Here is a 15,058-nt window from a genome sequence, read left to right as displayed (position 1 = left end):
GGGATTGACTCTGATACCAATTGTCATATCCCGCCCCAGGCCGGGATGTGACACCCCACGCGCGAGTGGGGTGCACGCGCCTGACACAAAAAAAAATTAATATTGCCTGACGTCACATGGCCCTCAGGCTCTCGGGCTGGCAATTCCCCATGGGCCCGAAGCTCAGGCCTCCACCTTCGGTCGGGCTAGCCCACGCTGGAGCCCTCCCACCGACCTTGGGGCCCTTGTTCTGCCCACTGTCCCCCGAGCTATAGCCCACGCTGGGCTTGCTCTTATACAACCAATTAGTGAGTTGGACATGGACTCCAGACAAAAAGAAGGCAAAAGCTTCTGGCAGTATTGGCCCAACTTCCAAGCAATAGGACACCACCTCTTAGCCATGCGCCAACTCCCTCTTCATAGGCCATCGCCCTCCACGTCGTCGTCAATTGTCAATCCCAGTACCAAGAATCACGAATTTTGAGGTAAATCTCTATTTTTTTTTTTTTCAAATTTAAATCCCTAATTGATAATTTAATATGAAATTTTGTCTAATTGATATAGTTTAATATGGTCATTGATTATTTGATATGATTATTGATTAATTGAATTGTTGTTTAATTAGTTATTAGTCATATTAGATTGTAGGACTAAGAGTCTAAGACTATTTTTTCTTATATACAGTTACGTGATGGAACGATACTATATGAAACAATGCTTAAATCCTCCTTCGAATATTCTGGGTAATCCTCCTTCAAATCCGGTTAGTCCAAAATCTTCCCTTAAATATTCTGAGTAGTTCACAACAAAGTGAGGTCACTGAGTTGGATGAAATATTGACTAATCTTCTTGTAGAACCTAGACTTAGACCTCGAATGATTGATTATAAGCCTAATTTTCGCAAAGCAATCTGTAGACATTATCTACAAAAGGGTCCTTGTTAACCTAAACCCACAAAATGCAAAGAAAAGTTATAAGGAAGGGACAATCGATGTTTTATCACCTATTAGTTTGATTTATCTGAGTGATTGGAGTATGGTACAACAAGCGATGCTACATTTTGCCTTTTTGATCAAGAAAACCAATGAAGCTCACATTAATTATCACATTTTATTGAGTGGCACACTTGATTGCACTAGATGGTTGTTGCGACAAGGTCTTCCTTTTGTAGCCATGATGAATCGTTGAAATAAAGAAATGGGGGAATTATCTTAAACTAATGATCGTTAAGAAGGTTGTGTTTGAGAATGCTCTAAAAATATTGAAGTATATTTCTTCCGATATTCAAAAAGATCTTGTCCATGCTTGTGCCATAGAAACAATTGATGCAATCAATAAAGATATTGAAGGTGCATTTTTTTTTTCTCTTTTGGTTGATGAATCACTTGATATTTCAACTAAAGAGCAAATAGTCATGATATTGCGTTATGTGAACAAAAGAGGAGAAATAATTTAAAGCTTTTTGAGTCTCAATATGTCTCCTCTACAGCTAGTAGCAAATTTGGAAAGGTCATTGAGAGATTGTTTGTTACAACAAACTTGAGTATATCCTAGTAACGAAGACAAGACTATGATTGAGCTAGTAATATGAGAGGTGAGCTAAATGGTCTTAAAACAAAAATTTTGAACAAATCGGTGTTGTTAGAAATGGGTTTTTGGCCCGTCTCTCTGATAGTTTAACATGGTATCAGAGCCAAGTAGCAGGCCCGTACTGCCATGTGATGGGTGGGTCCCCTTGGCCCCACATGATGATGATGGGTCTCTTGGCCCTGCGTGTAGGATTAGTCCCCTTAGCTCCACGTGGTTGTCGATGTGTGGATCTCTCACGTGGGACCCACTAAATGGGTCCTATGTGAAAGGGCATGTTGAAATATCCCATATCAACCATATCTCTGAGAAAAAAAGAGTTAAAATATCATAACTCCTCTCCAAATAATTCTGAGGCCTTTTGATAAAACCCTACACCTGTCGAACTGTGCAGGTGGTAGTTAATAAGTTAGGGACAATATCGATATTGTTGGAAGCGGCCTTTGGCCCGTCTCTTTGATAATTTGACATGGAGACACCTGACATCTTGAATGGTAGGTGAACAATGTGGTTGCTTTGTACTTCGAAAAGGTTTCGGATAGTATGCACTAGAAGAACATTAAAGAGATACAACTGAACTTTTGACAAACAAAACTTAGCCATGTTTACTGCAAACACTAAACACATACTAGTGCACTTCCGAACTGTCGGAAATGGACAATTCAAGAATCAGTTAGATCGCGAAGCCGCATATTCCATCTACACACGCATCCAGCAGACTCTCAAACGAGTCTAAATTTTTTTGAATTTATAATACGAAGTTAATGAACATAATTAATTTTATATAAACGAACACAATTTTAACAAATTTCACACCATGATTTCCTAGACTAATGATTGCCTAAGCTACATATTTTTCAGTAACATGCAAACTCAAAATTTCACATAACCCACAATTAACAAACTCAAACTTACTAATTTATAGTTAAGAGACAAATACATGCCTTTCCTTTAATTTTTTTTTTTTTTCCAATCCAATCACAAACCTACAATATTTAAAATTAATTAATCACACATTCAATAAAACTTTATTCAACAAATAAAAAGAAGAAGGCACATACCAATTTGATAAATAAGGGTTTGCCTGACAAACCATTCCGTCCGGCAACCACAAAGAAATCGTCAAGCAAAGTTCGTGTTGGTGGATTTTTTTTCCACGTCATTGTAGGTCTTTTCCTAACGACCTGACACTTGTGCCCATGAGCTGGGCCGTTGGGCACCAAAAAGTTGCCCATTGAATTTGACCTTACCTTACGACTGCCTTTGGTCGTAAAGATTTTGAGTAAATACTAAATGTTGACCAGCTTTGCCTTACCAACTGAAAAAATCGTCGAGTAAAGTCCTTTTACCTGATCAAAAGCGGTTCATTAGACAAAATTCGTAGGACAACGCCTTATTTCTAATAGTGAAACCGAAATATATAATATTAAAATAAATATATATTAAAGAGAAAAATAATAAAATTATGACCACTTAAAGAGACAAATGTTAAAATTATCCATTCAAATCCTCCTTAAAATGGTAGGATTATAGGAGAGTCTAATCTTCTTCTAATCGTGTCGAAATGAAAAACCATTCACTTCCTCCTTCGCGAACTCATATAAGTACTTATCAGTAGGGAAGAAAGTGTAAAGCCGCAAACATCGGGGCCTGCCAATGAAAGCGTCGAATGGTGCCATATTCATATAATTTCCATAACTATGTCCCTTACCGTCATGCCTAGCTGGCTAATGGACTGTGTGCTATATCTCTATAAATTGGTGTCCTCGTCACCAAATTTTATCAACCAATTATTAAACTTTGTCGACCAATTATTATGAGCTTTTATAACATCAGGTGGCACCTTTATTCTGGTAGGTATATAAATATCGAAGGAACACACATTATTCAGTGTTGGCCTCATTATTGGTGCATGCATGCATGGCTTCACACGTACGGGTCATGACATATACCTCCGTCGTCTAGGGTTTATTTCTTATCCCTTTCTGCAAAGTTCATTTCGAGGATGGTTTTTAGGTACTGTGGAAGATTCCCAATATTAAAGTGGTGAGGCATTGACAATATATATATATATATATATATATATATAGGTTTCGGAAATACACATTTTTGACACACGTCTTGTAGGGCTTACCTTGTAGTGTAATTCAAAAATTCAAATCGTTTATATTTTAATACATTATTCATAGATCATCTTTGCAAAAAATTAGACAAATTCAAAACTATTAAAATATTCATTTGTAGTAAAAAAAAAAAAGATGAATACAGTTCTACAAAGAAACACTAAACTTAATCCAACGGTCAAATAGTTTCATATTTTGGTGATTTTTTATAGGCATGATTTTTGAGATAAGACATAAAAAATAGACGGGTGAATCATTGAAATATATTACAAAGTGAGTCCCACAAAAACTGATGTCAAAATGTGTCTCAAAAGTGAATATTCCAAATCCTAAATCATATTAACGTAAAGAATAAAATGTATTTTTATTTATACAAACAAATATGTGAAGGGAACAAGACATTAGATGCAGTTGGTAGCCAATATTTAGAAAAATAACTTGACCACAAGATTACAAGAAACATATGAGTAGGCTTCTTGCAAGAGGGGCAACCTACTTGCCTTAGCCAAAAACGGGTTTGGTAGAAATGAAAAATCTTGTAACAAAAATAATAGTATAACTATAAATAAATATAAATCTTAACCTCAACTATCCAAATGCAAATTCGTAAATCGGAGCAAACCTCTCAATATGAGATCTATGAATGTGCCACAATTACTCATTAATTACACGTCACGTGCCTCATCATACGAGATTTACCAATCATCACGGTTAATTGATTTGAGTCTCAGTTTATGAGATCTCCTAATAAAAGTGTCGTGTTTAGAATGTGAGATTTATATAACCAATGTGTCACAGTCGCTAAATTATGTGTGTGATGATCAACTAGCAAGTAGCAAAGAAAGAGACTAGAAGAACAACTCATCCATCTGATCATCTTTTTCTTAAAGAACTCGCGTAGCCATCACAATCATATCCTCAAACCATAAATGTATCAAGATCGGAATCCAGATTCCACCATGGGATTGAAATTCCGACACAGCTCAATCTAGTTAGTGTAATTACCTCATAATTTAAGCAGTCACCAGATCCTGGAACGATGATTTTCTTGACTTTCAGAGTGTTTATTTAATAATACAACATTAAAAAATAAAACTATAATGTCTGTCAATGTTCCTATCTGAATACGTAATACAACATTAAATGGACCCGTCACTTTCATTGGAAATTAGATCTATGAATCTCCTAAATATTTTCTAAATCCATGAATCTAATCTGCCGACCACAAAATTTAGTTGGGATACTTGTCAATATTATGACAAAAATTAAGATAAATCAAATCTAGGGAGCTAATAAACAACGTTACGTGTTCCATTAGCAACATAAAAAATGCACAACACTACAGAAACAAAGGTAACTACCAACCCAAAGTAGATACACCAACAAAAGGAGATCTTCCCAGTGCTCATCGATACAAAAACCAACCGGAATAGTAAAAGCCATTCGAATTTCGGAGAGCTCGATAATAGTATAAAGAAATTTATTTACACGTGCGAAGGGTTCAACTAGGTACGATTAATGATTTAAAAGACACATTAGCAATAGTAAAGAACTTGTCAAGCAGAGCAGAAGAGGGATTTGCCTGGATGCTGCTGCAGAGGGTTTGGAGGGTGCCTTCCTGGCAATGGCCGGTGCAATGGTGTGAGGGTTGGAGATGTTCTGTTGCTCACTGGTTGGGACTGGGAGCTGGCTTGTTGACCCATTAGTCGATAGAGCGGGATTAACTTTCTTACCGTGAATATTATTTTCACCTGCAGAATAAAAGCGCTAGTGTTACCACATGCATAGAAGAGGGGGTTTGGAGGCCATTGATATTAAGAACCTTAAGTAGAAATTTATCTGTAATCCAAGCGATGTAGTATTTAAAATAAGGTGATCCACGATCCAAACATGAAAAACCCAATCCGAAGGTTTTGTTTCAAACAAAAATCGAATGTAAAAACTTAATTAAAATGAGAAATCAGTATACATAGAAATCAAGTTAACATAACCATAATGAATTTGTTGCACAAAATTAGGTAACAAAAAGGTCAATAGAATCCGACTGTTATTTTACTTATTGTGAATTGGAGGCGGGGTATTGCCCCACTTTTTGGACCAAAGTCCTGCTTGCAGGTCGATAAATTTTGAACAGAAACGGAGGGAAAAACCTGCCCAAATTTGCACTTAAAAGTCAGGCCGGAGGTCTCTACATCAATTTCTCCTAACCAGTTTCGACAGAGTGACATGCAATAAGCTAGCTAACAATACAGGATCATCCCCATAATTCTGACAATTTTCTACTTTTAAGTTTTTGACTGTATAATATCATATCTAAAGAGCCATTCTTCACACAAGTCCGCAGATTCTGCATGTTGAATGAAGAAAAAAAAAAAGATTTTACATGTTCTCAAAACCAGTTCAAGTCGATGAGAAGCAAAGTGTATAGCTGAAAGAACTAAAACTTCAAGTCAGCATAAGCAGTAAATTTTAGGTACTTACAATTGGCATTGGACCAACCAAACTTCAGATTTTCCCTGTCAAAAACCAGGCGATAACCCACCATGAAGTTCTCTGTTACATAAATGCTATCCAGGTCATAAAAATATAGTGTGTATGAACGAGAACAAGAGAGTGGAACAGGCATAGAGGTCTACTCACGTCCAATGATGCCATACTCATCATCTGTCCGCATTAAAGTTAAACAGAATATCGTATATTTCTGCACCCAAAATTCCAATGTATTTATAAATTTTATATTGAAGCCCTTGAACAGAATAAATCCTAAAAGATATAAATTACAAGTGCATGAAGCTGAGATATACTTCGGAAGTTCGGTATGTTCAAATGAGGGTTTTACAAGACCCAAAGGATTTATGTCAAGCTATGAAGAAATGGACCATAAAGTGTAACATGGAGGCGATTAGAGAAACCCTCCATGAGCATTACAAAAGCATGTGGGAGGGTTTGGTTGATGACACCTCCCAAGTAGGGTTTTGCAAATCCCTCCCACATGGGTTTCTCTAATCCCCTCCATGGTACATTTTATGGTCCATTTCTTCGTAGCTTGACATCAATCCCTTGAGTCTTGTGAAACCCTCATCCAAACATACCCAGGTTAATTACCCTCCTATATACTATACAGAAGCATACACATATAGCAAAATTTAGAACAGTTTGGCCAATTGGATCTGCACTATGGAAACAATTTTCCAAAAAGCAGTGGTAAAACTATTCTGGAGGCAGTGTTAAAACGATTTTTCAAACAGCAGCGGTAAAACTATTCACGAGGCACAGATTTTTCCAAAAAGCCTGATAATATCTCACATCTTTTCCCAGGTTATGACAATTAAGAAAGAATATGTTTCGCAGAAATATTTTCCTCCAAGAATTGAACACAACTATAAATTTTCAAAATATAGAAAACATAGCCACAAGTTACTAAGTAAAAAGAATAAATGCTAACCATGTCGATAAGCATCTCTTTGGCCTCAAGGCTCAATGATTCTCATCTAAACAAGTTTAACTAAATGAAATGCCTTGAAAGTATTATGCCCTCAAGAAGTAGAATTACTTTACCTGATCCACAGTCTCAGAAAATATTGGCTTATTGACTAGAAAGCTTTGGTTCAGAGGGAACATGAGTTTCATAGTAGGAATGTTAAGCAACTCCAATGAACTTTGCATCACAAGAAAACAAGACATTCAGTTTGACAGAAATGAGATAAAGCAAAAAGGCTTTAAGAAAGCTCCTTGGGTAAAATCCAAACCTGACATTATAGCAGTACTTCCAAGGGGACTGTTGGAGGTCAATTCTAGTAGCATTCACTTGCTTGTCAAACTGTTATCATCAAATGGTCAAAGTTTTGGAACCTTTAAAATAAAATTCATATTCCACATAAGTAAAAAAAAATAAAAATAAAAGCAGCACCTCAAACACAATTTTTTCATAAACTTCAGTTGGAACATAAGTAAAAGATGAGCCGCTGTCAACCAGAGCTTGGAATCCAGTTTGCTTCAGACAGGAACTCGCAACACAACATTGCTCTACTCCAACAGAATACGCAACACTAAAGCAAGATAACAAAGAAATTATACCCTTTAAAGCTAGAGCATCTAAATATGACTTATGAGCAGCTCTAGAAGTCACAAAGCTAATAAAACCAACATCAATTAAAGAGACACATACTACTTTTCTTCCATAGGCAAGAAAGGAGTAGATTGTTGGGCAAGATGTCCTTGGTCACCAAAGAGAATTCTCCCCGAACCATTGGCATCAAAACAAAGTGAAAATGAATTCTGGATCATTCCTGCTTTTGCAAGTACGCTCGGAACCGAAATCTCCCCAGGTCCCAAACCCATGACACCATCAGGAGCAGCTCCTTCCAAATAGCCACCAGTTTGTTTCCTACCACAGCTGCATTGTTTGAAAAATAAAGTATATAAACAGAGAAAAAAAATCAACCATTGGTAACAACTAACAAACAAATCATCGCTTATGATATTCATGCATACCAACTAGCAAGTCAGTCACAAACAAAATAGACAGGCAGAGCATTGAATGAAAACACACCCAAAGATGACTGGCGCCTGCACAGAACTAGGTGCTGTATTTTTGCTGGCAGATGTCAAATGTAAAACATCCTCAATCAGAAATCCAGAGCTTGCAGTATTTTCTGACTTGTACTGAACAATGTAAGGGCAAGGTTCTGCTGGACCTTTGCAATTTGTGCTCGATTTGCATAACTGATGGCTGCAACTCAGTTGCTTGCTGGTACTTGATAAAGATGGTCTATACTGATTCAGATCCCTATCCTGCACCATAGATGCTCCATATATTGGGGAGCACCTGCCAATCAATCATTGGAATTAACTGCTAAAACCATTACCGTTACTAGCTAGTATCTACAATTTTTTTGACAAGCAAAAGATAGTATATTGCTTCAAGTGAAAGTATTCCAGTACAAAGAGGTCACGGGAAGCTCAAAAATGGGAAGAGTTGAAGGATTAAGTGAGGTGAACTACATATTAAGTCTCACCCGTCGAGATATTATCATTTTGTAACCTTACTGTCCTCTCACAAGGAGTGGGTAGAAAAAACCAAGAAACCCAGAGTTTGGTCATCGGACTACAAAAGTAGTCTACTTTCTTCCCACTCCAAGTGTCCACAATTTTAATCCACATGTTTCTAGCTATTACATAGTTTATTATAACCTTGTTTCTTCTTTTGTTACTATCTAGTTTCAAATCAAAATCTTTGAATTTGGGGTGGAAGCTAAGCTGTCAAACACTACTAGAAGTCTAGATTTTATATCTTTTAGGAAATTACCAGACTTGAACACAGACGAAACAAACTAGACATTTCACAGACCAAATAATAATCAAGAAAGCATAATTCTCAAATTGCTAAAATAATCAGAAATCCAATCTCAATTGCTAAACTGATCAAAATCAAATAACGATGATATTGAAAAATTGATCACTTCAGCTATTGGGGTTTCAAAAATGATCAGTTAGGACAATTTTCCAAACAAATTACAAAAACATCATCATAATTAATAAACAAAATTACAAATGACAAGTAGACTTGAAAAATAACTTTACTGGACAAAAATAAATTAAAAGCTACAAAATGCGACCCAAATAATTAGTAATTTGAGAAGGGAAAGGTATACCAAAGAATCATAATTGGAGGCAGACAGAGGGGCACATTGTATGCAATCACATGGGACCCAAAGCAAATCGCTCCCACCATCCAATGCAACCATAAACGAAACATTCGGTGTCCCTATGTCAATCCAAGCATAATGCAACCTGAAAATCCAAAAAAATAAATAAATTCAAATAATTAACACAACTACCATTAAAACTCAACTAATTTTTCAAGAAAAAGTAAATTTTTTGCTTCGTTTCCTGAGTAACCAAACAGGGAACTGAAGTACACTCACCAATCAAGCTCGTTTCCGAAGAACAATGTCTGGCTTCCTTGAGAAGGAATCAGAAGATCGCGTTTCGACCCCAGCTTCAGTCTGTGCCGCTTTAGATCGCTTTTCAGAAGAAGCTGAAAGTAGTTGAAGCTGTTCCCCTTAGGCCATGGCTTCAGGGACGCGTTTCCGCCGCTTCTGGACTCCCAAACCGCCATGGCCTCCTCCGAGAAGCGGTGGACGAGCTTCGACGACAATGTGAGGGAAAGTGAAGCGTCTGCGAAGAGGCAGAAGGATAGTAGTAAAATAAGAGTTCGATTCTCCATGAGAAGTCGAAGAGAAAACCCTAAAGGTTTTCGAAATGTGGATATTCGGTCTGAGGAAGAAGAAGGAGGCTTCGGAGCGGAAAAGGAGTGAGTCTTTTTTTACAGATTTCGAAGCAGTGAGTGAGAGACGAAGAGCTCATAGGTGTTTGCTAAATTACGCGCTGGTGAATAGTACGCACCTACTAGTAGTGGGCTTTATCTTTTCTTTTTGGTGAATGGGCTCTATCCATTTTGTTGAAGATATAACTCTTGGGCTCTATCCGTGAATGGGCTCTATCCATTTGCGGCCCATCAAAAATGAAACAAAAGGAAAATCGGTCACACATTGGATTCCTTCGAAATTATATTATTTTGTTTTTCATCTTTAATCCTTAGGCAAGAGTATTACTATACTCATCGCATTGTCTTATCTCTTCACCTACGTTATATTCTTACCCTCCCTAAAGAGTGTAAAAACACATAAACTCCTTCCTCACCCACCATTATTTCCAAAATAACCCTACATCTTTCTTCTTCAATTTTTCCTTGTTTAAAAAAGTACCATTATCATTAAACAAAATTCTACAACTCCCAAGGTAAATTCTTTCTATAAGCCCTTAGCGTAAGAACTACTTTTAAATCAAAGGAAAATTAATAAAAGGCGCTGGAAAACTTTGAGTTTTAACGATAAGGACAAAATAAAGGGTAAAGTGAATACTACCATGATTGACTTTTCAGTATAAAAATGTGGTTTTCTGTTAAAGTGAATAGTACCGGGAGTTTTTCGTTAAAGTTCCCTTAAATCAATGATTATCACCACTAGCAGCCCCTCCCTAAAAATGCCCAGAACAATCGCACTAACCCCCTAAACCCCAACCATGCCACCACCAAAACCCTGAAATCCTCAGCCCAATCACACCACCACCTCTCAAAACCCCATCTTAAACGTACCAACACCCTCAATCCCACACAACACCAATAATCAGTGCCCCGCCTTGGTCACCAACCATTCGCAGCACCACCACATCCCCAAAACCGCTCCGATATCCATGAGTCCCCTAAACCCTGAACTAGTCTATTCCTAAGCCTCTCCCTTCTTAGTTGGTTTTTGCCAACCACTAATGCAAGTAACATCCATATGATATGTATGTGAACACCTATATTTGGCAAGATTTTGAATAACTTGGGAGGAAAAAGATTGCATCTTTAAACCCTAATAACATATTATCCAAGGAAATGGGATCTTATTGGGTTGATTGTTGTAGAGGCGATGGAGGGTACTAAGAGAGACAGGCGACATCGTTGTGAGGGAAGGAGGTTGAGGGGATTATCGGGGTTCTAATTGGATAGGGAATTTTATTTTATTTCCTTTTTTCACGTTTTTGATATTTTAGATTTTAAAACTTTCAATTATATAACTAATAATTATGTGGCAAGACATGATTGGTTTGTCTTTCGGTCTTTGAAGGTCATTTTACACAAGGATAAATTTGGCAATAAAATTATGAGTTCAAAATGGGTGGAGAAATAAGACAAAGGGATGGGCTTAGCAGAACTCAAACTTAAACACCATTACTAGTGAACATTAGAACTTCTTCACTTGACTTGGATTGGATTAAATTGACATCATCACTATCAAAATGAATAATGGAGGTTTCGAGATGAACATCATCAACATCAGGGGCATCATTTGCCTCTTTTGACAGTATAGCCTCATAGTCATCACCCTGATCCGGATCAGCATCAGGGGCATCATCTACCTCGTAACCCTGCTTGTACTTGGGCATTCCTCTTTCCTCGAAGGATGTCCACGCCTCTCTCACATCTGCCTCACTCTCATCCTAATATGTTAAGCAAAAGCGGAATGCTCATCCTCCTTTTGCTTTACTTTGCAGAGTAGCAAGTTGATCCGTATTCGATGACGATTTGGTGGGATGACGTCTTTATTTCAGAAAAGTTTTGGTAAGCCTCAAACTCTTTCTTGAGTATCTAGTAATTTGCCTTTGAATTAAGAATTTGCTGAGATAACCATTTTGCACAATCTCTTAACCGCTCTCTGCATCGTTCCACTCTTCTATTGCCTTTTCCAACTCTACCTCTTTCTCCTTGAAGGCCTTGGCATCATTTTCACAAAGACTCCTCAGGATGTGCCATCCTTCTTCAGGCCTGCTCCATTCTCCTTATCTTCTCCATTTGGCCTAGTATGACAACCTCAATGCACACATGGGCATAACCAAATGAGCAAGTTATCACAGAGGAATGAAAACTAAAAAAATCTTAGAAATTTCACAAGTGTTGAAGGATACTTACAACATATCGATGTTGATATGAAGTCTAGATCAACATCTCATTCATTATTGCCTTCTCCATATTAGCCAAAGAAATGCATAGGCAAACTATGGCTTAAGAAAAGTCCACTCTCCAAACCTCGAGTTCGTAAGGCAAAGACTGCTGCTCCCATATAGACCTTATCATAATAATAAGTTGCTCCACAGAAGTCAAAGCAACACTAGCTGAAAAACTTGCTCCTAAAGCAAGACTTGTTGCTCTACTAAGAGCAAACTCTTGGTGCATCAATCCTTCCACTAGAACAGCCACTAACAGAGTAAAAGCAACTTGTGGCCTTGCCAAGACAATTCCAATCGTCTAAGTCCTTGTCACTACTTCAAAAGAATTTTTCGCCCTCGACGGCAGCCTAGCTAAATGCTTTTTCCTCCCACTCCCCCATTCTCTCCTTTTTCCTCCCTTCTTCCCCCCCCCCCCCCCCCGGCCCCCCAAAATTGGTCCTTCTCCCCTATTCTTTTTCCTCATTTTTCTCCTTTCTATTCTTTTCTTTTAATCACAACCATCCTTTTTTGTTTCTTCCTTTCATACCAGCCACACACGTGGCTTTTTCACATGGCTCCAGATTTTTTGGAGCCTTCTAAAGATATTTAAAATGACCAATTTATCCCTGACTTTAAACGTTAATAACTTCTTCGTTAAAACACCGTTTCACAAATTGTTTGTGTCACATCCCGGTCCGGGACGGATCACTTCCCGGGCCCGCTCCACCACCGTAGCACGATATTGTCCGTTTTGGGCCCTGACCACGCCCTCACGGTTTTGTTTTTGGGAACTCACACGAGAACTTCCCAATGGGTCACCCATCCTGGGAATGCTCTCGCGCGCTACTCGCTTAACTTCGGAGTTCCCATGGAACCCAAAGCCAGTGAGCTCCCAAAAGGCCTCGTGCTAGGTAGGGATGAGAATATACATTTAAGGATCGCTCCCTTGGGCGATGTGGGATGTCATAATCCACCCCCCTTAGGGGCCCGACGTCCTCGTCAGCACACCACGGCCAGGGTTAGGCTCTGATACCAAATTGTCACATCCCGGCCCGGGGCGGATCACTTCCGGGGCCCGCTCCACCACCGTAGCACGATATTGTCCGCTTTGGGCCCCGACCACGCCCTCACGGTTTTGTTTTTGGGAACTCACACGAGAACTTCCCAATGGGTCACCTATCCTGGGAATGCTCTTGCGCGCTACTCGCTTAACTTCGGAGTTCCCATGGAACCCAAAGCCAGTGAGCTCCCAAAAGGCCTCGTGCTAGGTAGGGATGAGAATATACATTTAAGGATCGCTCCCCTGGGCGATGTGGGATGTCACAGTTTGTGCGTACGTGTTCGTGAGATTAAGCTCTATTCAAGCATATAAATTGTGACCTCGAAGGGTCTAGGAATTTTAAATAATTAATTTCCAAACTTTAAACCTCGTAACTGGTTTAATTTAAAACTTAACTCACATCAATTATTATAAATTCTCGAAAAATCAAATAAAAGTTTAATACTACAATTACGTTAATTGTAATAATTTCCCAATTCTATTTCTATAACCATAAATCGATTTATTTTCAATTTTCTCTACGTATTCATAATTATGAATATTTAATTCATATATTAAAATTTTTAGGGTATTACATTCACCCCCCGTTAAAATAAATCTCGTCCCCGAGATTTCAACCATCGAATAACGAAAAGGGACTTAGAACTAATCCCACCGTTCCATTCGTATGGAATAAAATCATAATGATTCGCACCATATACACATATTCTTAGCAACATTCACTAGCAGGACAAAATATCCAAAATTTTGGCCATACACATTGGCAAATTAAACATCAAACATCAAGCTGCCACCCAGCTAAATAATTACTAACATAATAATCACAATCATTTGTAAAATCACTCACCATCATTTGCTATACCCAGCCGTTACTACGATTTTTCTTCCAGACTTTTAATCACACACGGACGATACCAACATTAGAAATTTTCATTATTAGCAAAAGCCAATATCATAAATTCCAGCCATAATTTTGGTTGGTTGGATAAACACTAGAATATCAAACCCCTTCAACCATCGGCTAGATAAATACTAGCTTAATGACCGCAATATAATAAATTTCAGCCATAACCATCTTCAGCCAATTTAAACATCAAAATCTCAAGCCAAAATCATCAGTGGCTAAGTAATTATCAAAATTTCAACGAACTCAATCGAATTGACAAATCACATATCAAGAATTCCAACCAAAACATGGAAATTTCCAATCACACTCACTGGATAATGGAAATAAGTTTAAAACCAAATCCGTAGTACCGTTAGCATAGAACGAAATCAAAATCTCAGATTTTTCTTTATGTCCGCAATTAACCAAGTTACACATAGTAACTTTAAAGCCTTTTAAATCTTTCTTTTTATCGTTCATCTTTCCAATTGATTTTAAGTGCAGCCACAAATGACATAATTTAACAACTCGCACTTCTGGTGCACCATTCACATTCTATTAACCAAAGAAGATAATTTATATATAACACAACTCAATTGGCCAACACAACTAAACCTTATTAATCGCATAACCATAAGAACATGTGTTCTTCATTTGTTCAGTTCGTGATATCGAATCCAACAACGATGACTCTTGAATATGGCAACCCAAGCAATAATTTTTTTGTAATTACAAGCTTTCCTCATCCATTCCTTTCATTGAACGTAAAATACAACTGGTCAATCATCAATACTAAACGAACTCAAACTCTCATTCTAGGATTTTATTCATATCCACAATTAACTAAATTATCCTTAGTAAATTTAAAATACTTTATCTTTTTTCTTT

At 37.7% G+C, this 15,058-nt stretch overlaps 1 protein-coding gene across 1 annotated transcript; it reads right to left on the bottom strand.

Moving 5' to 3' along the window:
• Window positions 1–5,003: 5,003 nt before the first annotated feature.
• On the bottom strand, window positions 5,004–10,022 carry LOC137747253 (aspartic proteinase-like protein 1). The gene is made up of 10 exons (XM_068487330.1): window positions 9,617–10,022; window positions 9,344–9,482; window positions 8,242–8,483; window positions 7,858–8,085; window positions 7,600–7,738; window positions 7,439–7,509; window positions 7,248–7,347; window positions 6,330–6,390; window positions 6,171–6,242; window positions 5,004–5,440 (listed from the first exon to the last, which is right to left on the bottom strand). Exons 1-10 carry the CDS (start codon window positions 9,916–9,918, stop codon window positions 5,205–5,207), a joined length of 1,590 nt encoding a protein of 529 aa, XP_068343431.1. The 5' UTR covers window positions 9,919–10,022; the 3' UTR covers window positions 5,004–5,204.
• Window positions 10,023–15,058: the final 5,036 nt, after the last annotated feature.

This window comes from Pyrus communis, chromosome 1 (assembly GCF_963583255.1).
Source record: "Pyrus communis chromosome 1, drPyrComm1.1, whole genome shotgun sequence".
In the NCBI taxonomy this organism is placed as follows: Eukaryota; Viridiplantae; Streptophyta; class Magnoliopsida; order Rosales; family Rosaceae; genus Pyrus; species Pyrus communis.
The sequence above is the reverse complement of the archived record's forward strand: the minus strand, read 5'-3'. Positions and strand labels throughout refer to the sequence as shown.

What these genes read in the sequence shown, in the direction of transcription:
- LOC137747253 (XM_068487330.1), bottom strand. Translation starts at nt 9,918, where the DNA reads ATGGAGAATCGAACTCTTATTTTACTACTATCCTTCTGCCTCTTCGCA. An exon ending in CCTCCAATTATGATTCTTTG is followed by an intron (nt 8,484 to 9,343) that starts GTATACCTTTCC and finishes TCTATGGTGCAG; the next exon opens with GATAGGGATCTGAATCAGTA. An exon ending in TGAGTATGGCATCATTGGAC is followed by an intron (nt 6,243 to 6,329) that starts GTGAGTAGACCT and finishes TTTATGTAACAG; the next exon opens with AGAACTTCATGGTGGGTTAT.